This window comes from Chaetomium globosum, genomic scaffold, assembly GCF_000143365.1.
Source record: "Chaetomium globosum CBS 148.51 scaffold_1 genomic scaffold, whole genome shotgun sequence".
Lineage (NCBI taxonomy): Eukaryota > Fungi > Ascomycota > Sordariomycetes > Sordariales > Chaetomiaceae > Chaetomium > Chaetomium globosum.
The window spans coordinates 3992965-4004189 of NT_165976.1; the positions used below are offsets into that span (position 1 = coordinate 3992965).

The 11225-nt window shown below is 55.8% G+C and overlaps 4 protein-coding genes across 4 annotated transcripts; 2 read left to right on the forward strand and 2 right to left on the reverse strand.

Annotated features, from left to right (window-relative positions):
• Nucleotides 1-990: 990 nt before the first annotated feature.
• CHGG_01289 (uncharacterized protein) lies at nucleotides 991-2594 on the forward strand (the record flags this gene model as incomplete). The annotated part of the gene is made up of 5 exons (XM_001220509.1): nucleotides 991-1070; nucleotides 1130-1756; nucleotides 1817-1945; nucleotides 2075-2402; nucleotides 2496-2594. The coding sequence occupies 5 exons, from the start codon at nucleotides 991-993 to the stop codon at nucleotides 2592-2594; spliced, it is 1263 nt and encodes a 420-aa protein (XP_001220510.1).
• Nucleotides 2595-2793: 199 nt separating this feature from the next.
• Nucleotides 2794-6443, reverse strand: CHGG_01290 (uncharacterized protein; the record flags this gene model as incomplete). The annotated part of the gene is made up of 3 exons (XM_001220510.1): nucleotides 2794-5077; nucleotides 5132-6084; nucleotides 6159-6443. 3 exons carry the CDS (start codon nucleotides 6441-6443, stop codon nucleotides 2794-2796), a joined length of 3522 nt encoding a protein of 1173 aa, XP_001220511.1.
• Nucleotides 6444-7188: 745 nt separating this feature from the next.
• Nucleotides 7189-8324, reverse strand: CHGG_01291 (uncharacterized protein; the record flags this gene model as incomplete). The annotated part of the gene is made up of 2 exons (XM_001220511.1): nucleotides 7189-7662; nucleotides 7809-8324. 2 exons carry the CDS (start codon nucleotides 8322-8324, stop codon nucleotides 7189-7191), a joined length of 990 nt encoding a protein of 329 aa, XP_001220512.1.
• An 855-nt stretch (nucleotides 8325-9179) lies between these two features.
• On the forward strand, nucleotides 9180-10556 carry CHGG_01292 (uncharacterized protein; the record flags this gene model as incomplete). Its single annotated transcript, XM_001220512.1, has 3 exons — nucleotides 9180-9317; nucleotides 9410-9650; nucleotides 9754-10556. 3 exons carry the CDS (start codon nucleotides 9180-9182, stop codon nucleotides 10554-10556), a joined length of 1182 nt encoding a protein of 393 aa, XP_001220513.1.
• Nucleotides 10557-11225: the final 669 nt, after the last annotated feature.

Below are 11225 nucleotides of genomic sequence, written 5' to 3' on the forward strand. Positions count from 1 at the left end.
CGTGTCTGGGTAACTATCTATGATTCTGATAAAGAAAAGTTAGGCTGGAGAGGTAAATCAATGGTTGATGGCCTATGGAATGGTAGGTGAGCTCTAATGAGACATATCCTAGATTTTGACTACTTGCCTAGGTAGGTATGCAGTACATACCTAGGTACCTAGCCATCAAACATTAGTCTTGTCACTCGAGAGCTTACCACAGGATAGTGACGTGTTGAGTATCGAGTCTCGGTGGATAAGAGATGTTTCCCCTCCACAAACCAGGTGTGAGTGAGGATAGTTTTATTGCAATGAGCAGTCTTTGTCTTTTCCAGGCTGTGGATCGCTCTCTAGCTCAAATGAGTCTAGACAAGACCGATCACTTGATACGAGACTCGGAGTGTTTACCCATCCTGGCATCGTTCTGTACCGATACTCGACGGGATGCTACTCTGTTCTTCGGCAACAGATGGGCACGTGGGGGTCTCCACCAGAAAGCTGCTTACCATTGACAAGATTCAGCATCCGCGCCATAAGATCGTGATCGCCAATAAAACACCCATGTGGATATCGACATTCCCCAAATCAGTGTTGTAGCACGCACTAAGAGACGCCGCAAAATGGCGCCATAGTGCGGATCTCTCCCGGATGGCTCGAACCCCTGGGACAAGAAGTTGCGTCAACTGGTTGCCGCGGGATGTCCTACCATTTAACTGCGCCAAGATGACTAAAAAGGCAGGAACTTTGACTTGCTGAAGGGATGTCACATCGCATCATCACACCGGGCATAGACAAGTATTTTCGTCCTGGGGTTCTTGGTATTGACAATCACCATTGCAGCTCGCGCCATTGCTTACCCAGCATCCGGAAACCCGGTTACCGAGACAGTGACGGGTTCATCATGGCAATACAAATACAACGATCATCCTCGTGCTTCACCACTGCCAGGGATAAACGAGCTCAGCCGGTACTTTATCAGTGTTGGAGTGGCCCTGCTCTCAACGTATCAAGATGAAGCTTTCTCTCCTGGCACTGGCCACTGCTGCCACTGTCGTCAAAGCCGCATATCCCGGGGACATTGTTTACTACTGGTACATGCCATGGCGTTTCCCACTCCACATGGTGGTGACTCCTGCTAACGTTTGACAAGGGTGGACCAGTCGGCGACTTTTGTGAACGGGACCGTCATCGGGGGTCTGCAGTCGCCGCCTTCAGCATGGTACCAGGCCATCGTGCAGGCTGCAATCTACCAAGCTGCAGTGAAGTCAAAGCACGAAAGCCTTGAGTTCCAGCAGCTGGCTGTCTCTCACGCAGCCCACAACTCTGCACTCTGGGTCTTCCACGGAAGCCGCCTTTATGGTACCGTCGATGCTTCGCTGCGAGCCATCATCCCGGCCATCGGACTCGACCCCAACTCCAAGAAAGGCAAGGAAGCGGTCAAAACCGGCCAGAATGCAGCAGCTGCGGTTGCTCAAGCCCGCGCCGACGACAAGATCACCAACTTCCTCGACTTCACCTACGGCCCCAAAGAACCGGGCGTGTATCAGCAGAGCCCCGGCGCCAACCTCTACCCAGACACCCCGCAGGCTCAATTTGTGAAGCCATTCGCCGCCCTGGGCGACATCACGCGTTTCCGACCCCCTCCACCGCCCAAGACCAACTCCAAGGAATACGAGGAGCAGGTTCTCTACGTCAAGGCGCAAGGCGAGCTCGAGTCCAGTGTCAGGACCGCCTATGACACCGACACGGCCTACTTCTGGCGGGAGTCCTCCATAACGTGAGTGAGAGTCCATCCCATTCGGTGACAAGGAACCCCCGATCACTAACCACCCCCTAGTCTCTGGAACCGTTTCGCCGGCGCCCTTGTCGGCGACGCCTACACAACCAAGGTCCTCGACTCAGCCAAGTTCTACGCCCAGCTCAACTACGCGCTCGCCAACGCCGGCATCGCTTCCTGGGACGCCAAGTCTGTCGCCCCTTCTCCCCCCCTGAGCCCTTTCAACCCCTTTCCCCTCTTGCCCTCTCCCTTCCACCCCGCCAATAACCAAACGCCCCCCCCTCCCCCCCCCCTTAATGTTGACTAACCCCTCCACAGATACACCTACCTCGGCTGGCGCCCCGTCACCGCCATCCACCACCCGACCCCCTGGGTCCACTCCGGTGCGGACATCTCGTCCCCCTCCTGGACCCCTTTACTCCGACCCACGCCCAGCCACCCTGATTATGTCTCAACCCATTCCACCTTCGGCGGTGCGGCCGCCGCCGTACTCCGCGCGTGGAATGGCGGCAAAGATAAGATCGCGGGAACAGGCGTGACGGTCAGCAGCAACGTCACGCTGGATGCGCGCGGGGTGATTACGAGGACGTATACGGATTTGAAGGGGGCGGCGGAGGAGAATTCGGCGAGTCGTGTGTTTGGCGGGGTGAGTTTATCTTTTCTTTTTTTTTTTTTTTTCTTCCTTTCTGAGACTGGGTTCGGCTTGTGATGGGATTCGCTGACTTGCGGTGTTACACAGATTCACTTCACTTTTGCTGGGGTGGAGGGTGTGGCGCTTGGGGAGAGGGTGGCGAAGGAGACGCTCAAGAAGTTTGATGCGAACTGGGACAAGTTCTGAGCGGGTTGGGGTGTGTGGTGAGTGGTTGTGGAAGGAAACAGCAACGGGCGGTAGTGCAAGGGTAAATGTTAGTGGTATCCGTGATGATGCACCCCTTGATGTCCTCTTTGATGTATTGTAGCATAAACCCTCTACCACTCCAACTAGCCCAACATACACACATATCGCTTTTCTCTATCTCTAACAAAACCCACTCCGTCTAAGGCGCACCGCCACGCCCACCAGTGGCGCCCAGGGCCAGCGCGGCCAACACCTCGGGCTTCAACTCCGGCAGCGCCCTGCCCCTCCCGCTGGGGCGGCCAACAAACTTGATCTCGGCCAGATACGCGAGATACCTGCCGACATCCTCCCTGCTGACGCTGTGGCCCGTGCTGTCATCGACACCTGTCCAGCGGTCCGCATCGGCCTTGAGAATAGCCACGGCGTTCCGGTCGTCCATCTCAGGGGCGCGCGTGTTGGCCGGCAGGTCGTTCATACAGAAGTGGTACAGGGGCATGAGTGCGTGCTGCTCCTGGTCCTTCTCCAACGCGCCGGCCGACACGAACTTCTCGAGCTCCTCCTTCCACGCCGCGTACGTGACCTCGGGCGTCGTGTAGCCGTAGAACTCGAGGATAGAGAGGTACTCGCTCATGCGCAGGCGCGGGTGGGCCGTGACGTGGACGACGTGGACACCGCCCGGTAGCGCGTTGAGAGCGGACGCGACCACGACACGCGCGACGTGGTTGACTGGGACAGCGTTGACCGTGTTGATGATGTGGGGCCGAGAGGATAACTGGATGCAGCCCTTGAGCATGCGGATGAGGAAGTCATCAACGTTGCAGACGCCGGTTTCAGAGTCGCCCAAGATGTAGCCGGGCCTTACGACCGACCCAAGAAGGCCGCGCTTGCCGGCCTCTCGGACTAGCTGCTCGGATACCCACTTGGTTTGGCCGTAGCCCGTGCCAAGGCCGGATCGGCTCCCACTCATGTCATCTTCCTCCATAATGGCCCCCTGGCCGGTGCTAGTTTGTTGGTCTGACAAATGGATATAATAGTCCGTGTCTAGAACACTGGTCGAGCTGACGAAGGAAAAGGCTTTCGGCTTCCCTTCGTTACACAGCCGCATAGCGTCGACGGTGGAGAGAACGTTTGCTGCCATCATGTCCTGGTACCGCTTGACCCAGTGGACGGTGGCGCCGTTATGTATTACGACATCGGCCTCCTCCGCAAGTGCTTGCCATGTGGCGTCGTCCATACCCAGCTGGGGCTTGGATAGGTCGCCCACAACAGCGCTGAGCCTCCCTACCCATTCCTCTTTCCACAGACCGTATCCTTGAAGGGATCTCTGGAGACGCGCAAGCGCGGCTGACGGCTCCTTGACACCCCGAACGTGTGCAATGAGCTTGACATTCCGCGCCGTCCGCTCAAGAACGTCGCGCACCAGATAGGATCCCAAGAAGCCAGTCGCACCGGTGAGGAAGATAGTCAGCTGCTCAGCCGAACCGAGCGCTCCGCTGTCGGCGGTCTGGTACCTTTCGGGTAGCTGATGCAGCAACTCATCCAGGGATTTGGCGTAGGCAGCCTCCCCGGCTTCAGGGCCCACAGCGCTCGTGTCGTTGGTCCGGATTTTGTCAACCTGAGCACTAAAACCGGCTAGGCTAGGGTGTTCGTAGAGTGTGTTGATCGGGACATCGGTATCCAAACTCTTACGAACGGTCAAGAGAAACTGTTGGGCGAGCAGACTGTGCCCACCGAGGTCGAAAAACCCGTTCTCCCTCTGGATGGTCTTTGGGTTCAAGCCGCGGATGACATCCGCCCACAGCTGTGCCACAGTCTGCTCGGTTTCGGTAAGGGACTCCCAGCTCTTCAGGTCTTCCTCTGAGGCATCCTCGACGCGCTCAGCAACATCAGGGAAGGGGAGGTTTGGCTTGTCAATCTTTCCGTTGGGGTTTAGTGGCAGTTTGTTGAGGACGATGTAGATGGTGGGCACGGCGTATGTCGGTAGCCGGGTTTTCAAATGGTCGCGCACCTCGGTCTGCATCCTCCTGTACTTCTTCAGGAAGACTGTAACAGAGCCCATTTCGACGCCTGCATCCTCGACGTCGGCCAGGCCGCGGTCACGGAGCCAGCGTTGCCATTCCTTGTTTTCGGGAACGATATAGCTCACGAGGGTAGGCTCCTCGTTACGATCTCTCCTCACGAGAGTCTTGCAATCGCGGATGAGAGGATTCTGGCTCAGATTGCTGTCGATATCGTTCAGCTCGATGCGGAAGCCGCGAATCTTTACCTGGTCGTCAGCACGGCCGACGCATTCGACGTCTCCTGACTCGAGATAGCGTCCGAGGTCTCCTGTCCGGTACATTCTGTCCCTAGGCCCCTTGTAATAGCGCCGCCAGGGCTCGTCTTTGCTGGCCTTCAGGTCCGCGTCGACCCACGTTTGGTTGTCGACGAACCAATTCATGAGGAACTTCTGTTCGTTCAACGCTTGGTCTCCCAGATAACCTCTGGGATGATCTTGGTCAGTTATCGGTAACCACCAAACGACGATGAAGACTCACTCAGCAAGACCGGCGGCCCGGACAAAGATCTCGCCCACCTCGCCCACCTTGCACATTTCGGTTCGGTTCTCCCGGTTGACGACGAGTAGCTGGACGTTCTGCATCCCCTTGCCGGCGGGGACGGTGTCCTTAAGTTTGTCCAGGTAGTCAGGCTCCCTTGTCCGGCTCGGAATTTCGTAGTAGCTGACGGCCCTCTGTGTCTCGGTTGTCCCGTACATGTTGATAATGTTGGCGTTGGCGGCCAGGCGACGGAGGGCACGACAGTCTCTTGTGGTCAACACATCGCCCACAAAAAAGACATGCTCGAGGCTAGGAAACTCGGCGGAAGCGCCGCCTACCAGAATCTGGCCCATGGCTGGTGTGAGGTGTGTGACGGTTGGCTTGTGCTCGCGCATCCATTCGGCGAGTTTCTCGTGCTGAATATCTTCTCTGGACGGTACTAGGAGCTGCGCCCCGAGGAACAAGGGCGTGAAGATGTCACGCTGCACGGGATCATGGGCAATTCCGGACAGGAGGGTGTATCGGCTCTTGGAGGAGAGGCTGAAGCGCTCAGCCATCCAACCAAAGTACTTCACCAAGCTGAAGTGACGGCCCAATACACCCTTGGGGCGCCCTTCGCTGCCAGATGTGAAGGAGAGTGTAGGATTTGAGTCAGGGCCGACAATGACATCGGGAGGAGAGGACGCGAGTTGCCTCACACTAGCAAAGATATCCTGGCCGTCAACTTCGCCGCCGTAGAGCACACCGTCGTCCCCGAGTCGGAGGTCAGGAACGTCAGTCTTGAGTGATAGTTCGTCATCGATGTACTTCTGAACCAAGGGCGCCAGGGGCCCGTTCTCGTCGGTGGCTCGGCCAATCCTTAGTAAGGCGCGGGGCTGGGAGACTTCGAGGTAGATTTGCTGTCTTGCCGGAGGGTAGGCGGGATCGAGCACGGTCATTGTCGCGCCAGAAGCCTACAGAATTAATCCGAAAGGTTAGAAGACTGAACTCATTCCACATACGGGCAAAGAGAAACAGAAGACTGTACCAGAATGCCCATCAGGGCCACCACCAGGTCGACGGAGCGGTGGGCCCAGATCATGACCACGTCCCCATTGGTAACGCCGGCATTGTGTAGATACCAGGCCAGGGTGTTGGCAGCCTCGTAAATTTGGTGGTAGGTAAAACTCCTCTCGGGCGTGGTAGACGACTTGGTCTCGATGACACAAGGACGTTCGGGGTGCGCCTCGGCTTGGGCCTTGAAATGCTCCTGGATTGAGCCGACGTAGCCCGACCAGTCGAGGTCGACCGTGGGGTCTGGTAGTTGGGTCATTGTCGAGGGATTAATCCAATTGTCGACTGACAGTCCGTCCTGGAAAGAAGGAAGTGGACGCACTCGGCGTGGTTTGACGTATTCGGCGGGACTCGACCTGGCTTATACCGATTTGCACGAAATTTCTCAGCAGAAGTGACTCAATCGCGGGACAATGGGCAACAGGTGGCCAACCTCCGACAACGGGGGGTAAATTTTAGTGGGTCTCGTTGCCCCTCCCCCGCACTCCTCAAACACGCACCACGCAGTGATACCCAACACAACCCCCGTCAGGTCTCCCTGTATCAATGGAACCCAAAAGTCTAGATTCTCCAGACTTGCTTCTCCTCGAGAGGCCCTTCTCTCACCATCGAAAGCCCATGTCACCGCATCAACAAGATGACTACGGGAAACGGGCAGCAATAGTCGAGTCACAACAATTAAAGAGGCGTCGAGGACGTATCCGAAGACGCATCCCGAGGTCCCGACAGGTTCAATCTGGCGGTTCACTGTCTCATCGGGTGACGTCGCTAGTGCAAGCCGCATATGCGTTATTCGGCGGTCTGTGACTGCAGCGTCGTGCTTCACCGCAATTTTGCAGGCCTGGAAACGGCACCTGGGATGGGGGCGAGGTGGGAGTTGTATAAGCACACAACATCAAGTGAAAGGTTGGTATGTTGTTATATCATTATATTTGGCGATAATAATCAGCCACTCGCTGAGATGTTATATAACTAGGATCCGTGTATTGGGATGATCAAAACATCTAGGAGTTCGACCCGTTCCCAATCATCGAAACATCCGGGAAGGCACCTGCAAACGCTTGCTGCATATCCTTCAACGGGTGCAAAGCGTCCTCCATGACCTTCTTCTGTTCGTCAGACATCGAGATGCCGAGCATATCGTGACGATGAAGGAAATCGAGCATAACCAATTCGGCAGCTGGGGTAAATTCCCTTGCTACCAACGCAGTCCGTACTTCCTCCAGCGTCATCCACTCAAAGCCGTCGCCCTTGTCGTTGGGGATGTTCCCGTTCCCCTTCAAATGGAATACCCGGGCGATACCAAAGACTGGTCGGTCAATTCGTAAATCGCGGTTATGGGTAAAGTTTCCAAAAGAAACGGTTGTGAGGTGCGGGCAACAAACCCCTGACTCGGCCAAGTCATCGAAGAAATCGGCCTCGGGACCGATCTCGGCATCGAGCTCGGGATCGGGCTCGACAGAGAAAATGGGCACCGGCTTTTGTCGTCCATCGTCAGTGGTGAATTCCCCTTTTCCGCCAAGTGCTGGTAGGTTTGGTCAACGGCCTTCACCCGGTTCGCCTCGACACTGCTTATGTCCAAGAGCGATCTGAAAAGCTTCGCTCCATCTGCGGGTTGACGTACATTTACGCGAATCATAATTTTGCCATCATCTGTCTCGGAATACACGTTCATTCCGACCTCCTCCGTGACAACGCCAAGCATAGAGGCGAGGATGACAGGCAGTGTGTACTCCTCCTGCGAAACGCCGTTCGCCATTCTGATATCCTCACAGGCACGAAGGCTGCCGAACGGCCCAGGACGACGGAGACTCCTCATCACGGTCATGATCTGGGTCATCGCATCGGTGAAACCCGCGGTTTCGCGGCAGTACTCAGCCCGTAACGCCATGCGCTTCGTCGGGTAATCATAGGTGAAATATTTGGAAAACTTGGGGTTGCCTGAAAAGTGCTTGACAATATCCGGTGACATGGCCCCGTAGGGTTCCGAGTGTTTAACGGTACATGTAGCCTCCCCATCGACGCCAGGCTCCGGCTGTCGCTCCAAGACACACTTCCACATCTCGTCAGCCACTCCACTCTTAAGATACAGGTTGTTCTTCTTGATTGTACCCATCAGTGCGTCGGTTAAGTCCTCCATCGTGGCCAGGTTTTGATTTCTGTCGTGGGTGTGTAGAGTTAAGATATTTAAATCGTAAGGATTAACTGCTGTCATCAAGACTGCACATCTACAGGACAGTGACAGTAACTGCCTGGGCCCTGTTTGGATATAGAGGCGTCCACCTTCGCCAGTCAAGACTTCATCACAACAAAACCGCCTGTCATAATGGCCCATATCCCGCCCCGTTGAACAGCCGAACAAAGCCTACAATGGCTGAGGACAATAGCATTGCCGCACACATTATGCCATGAGCCATCATACCCTTTCACGGTCCTTTCTTTGTGCCCTTTGTTTTCCATCGCTTGTTCTTACCATCATGCCGGGATAAGCCTCCGGAACCCCGGGAGCCCGGGATTCGGGATACCTTCATTGTTAATCGGAGATTGGCGAGTTCAGCATTTATGGCCCCGGTGTTAACTAACCAATTTTGCCCCTCAGCCTCAGCATCCAGTCCTCTGAAATTGAAACAAAGAAACCCATTCTAAATCCGTCAAGTTCAAGGCTGCCTGTCATTGATTCCAGAGTTTCTGAGTTCCAGGTGCCACCGTACGGTCCGTACCAAGACAGCATGACCTCCCCTTACAGTATCACCAGGCCATCAACCATCGGGATGGAATTTTACAGCGATCACGGGTTTTCTTAATGGGTTGTTGATAATCATACGTAGTCATACAAGATCTGCATATAATGCTGGTCTCTTCCTTTAAGCCCTTTGGGCCACCTTACTATATTATTGACTACCTTACTATACCACCTTTGCTCGGCACCCAACTACGGCCGCTTCCTTTCAAACAACACTTTCCCTATGGCCACATTTCACCATTCTGACCCACAATGACTTCGTCATTTGATACTAGGCATGCCTTCCGGGCAGTGCCACTACTTTGCTCCTTCGTGGCCTTCATACTGGTGATGTTGGCACTCTTTGCAGGCAACAAGCCTGGAGTCTTGGAGGGCTACCATATCATTACGGTGAGCACCCTGGCCCGCCCCCGGAATACATCACCTACAGGTTCAACTTGGCTAACCGAGTGTTGCGGCGACAGGTTAATGTTTCTGGGCAGGATAACAGTCTCGGTGATAAAACGAACCTAGACACCCTCCCATCTCCCCCGCCAAATCCTGGAAGGAAAGGTGCCGGCCAGGGCACCGTCACTGCTAATACGGACAACGGAATCATGGACGATGGAGAAGATAACGGTCCACGGGACACTTTCTACACTCTCTACGCCCTGGCAATTTGCGAAGGCGGGCTCACACCCGACCACGGCCGCCAACTAACACAATGCTACCCCTATTTTTCCAGTAGGCTACCCGCACCTCGTCATTTGGCACCAAACCCCCACCCCCACCACCACGCACCCCCTTACTAACCAACCCCCCCGGCGGGGGGGCGTTTAACCTCCAGGCTCCGACGAAATCTTCACCATCCCCGCCCTGCTCGGCACCCCCGACACCACCACCACCACCCACTTCCCCCATAACAGCACCGCCCGCACCCACAGCACCTCCACCCCCCTAACCTCCACCGGGCTCACCTACCAACTCTCAGCCGCCCTCGACGGGCTGGACACGCTCTTCAAAGCGGTCGGCGTGCTCCTCTCCATCGGCGCCGGCTTCACGGGGCTCTCGCTCTTCGCCTGCCTGCCCTCCCTCGCCGTCAGCTCCGAGACCTACAGCCACAGCGAGCTCGCCTACGACTGGGCCGTGTGGACGAACCTGACGTTCGCGTCGGCCGCGGTGCTGTTTTTGTTGCTGGGTGCGCTGGTGGCGGCCGCGGGGGCGAAGGATGCGGAGGTAAGGATCAACAGGCTGGGGGAGGAGGTCGGGGTGACGGCCGTGATGGGGCTGAATTGGATTGCGTTGACGTGGGCGGTGGTGGGGTTGATGACGGTGGTGTTGGTGTATTGGGCGGTGAGGGGCGGGTGTTTGAGGAGGGCGGATAAGAAGGGTGTGAAGCGGCAGCAGAAGCAGCAGCCAAGGGATGTGGAGGCGGCTAGGGAGGAACCGCCGGGGCGGAGGGGAGATGAGAAAGAGGCTTCCGTTTCGTCTGGGAGGAGTAGGCCGGCGAGGCCAGAACCGCCGAGTCGGCTAGAGCTGCCACCGAGTTCTACTCAACCGCCAGGGAAGGGTAAGGAGCCGGAAACATACGCCCCAACAAGTGCTACGACACGACCACCACCTGAAACCCCGCGGAGGGCGGACAGATGACGACATTCAGTCGACTCGGATTTACGTTGATCTACGTTTCGGACCGCAAAAAAGGAAGGTTCTGGCATCCTATGCATACATGATATGGATCTTGGTTGATCAAAGCCAGGATGATTGGGTCACCAGCTGGTTCTGGCCGATTCGAGTATTATTTTTGGGTTACCGCTGGTATACCTAGATATCATGGATACCTAATAATAAGGTAGTTCGAACTTTGCGGTGCCAAAAGACACACATTGGAGACATTGCGATATGTTGACCAGTGACCCTTTTAATATATCCGAATCTATGATCCAGACGTGACATAGCCTTTCGTGGACCCGTAGGTCCCTAATGTCACAATAATGTAGAACGAGAGAACCCCTTCCGCCCAGATGCAAAGCCAATCGTGGGAACACCTTCCTCTCGCTTCATATCAAATCTCATCAGTCCCTCGACCTAACCCAAAAACACCCCCCTTCCTACCACCACCACGTCCAGTCCTCCCCCCCAGCCCCCTACTTCCCCTTTCCCTCAGTCCCACTCCTCAACCCCTAACTCTCACCTAACGAAAAAGCAGAGAAGAAAACTAGAAGACAAGGGAGGAGCGAGCAGACCAAGGGTCGAAAGTGTAGATGAGCGCATAACATTTTCATTATTGGACCAGCTGGCCGCGAATCCACACCATCG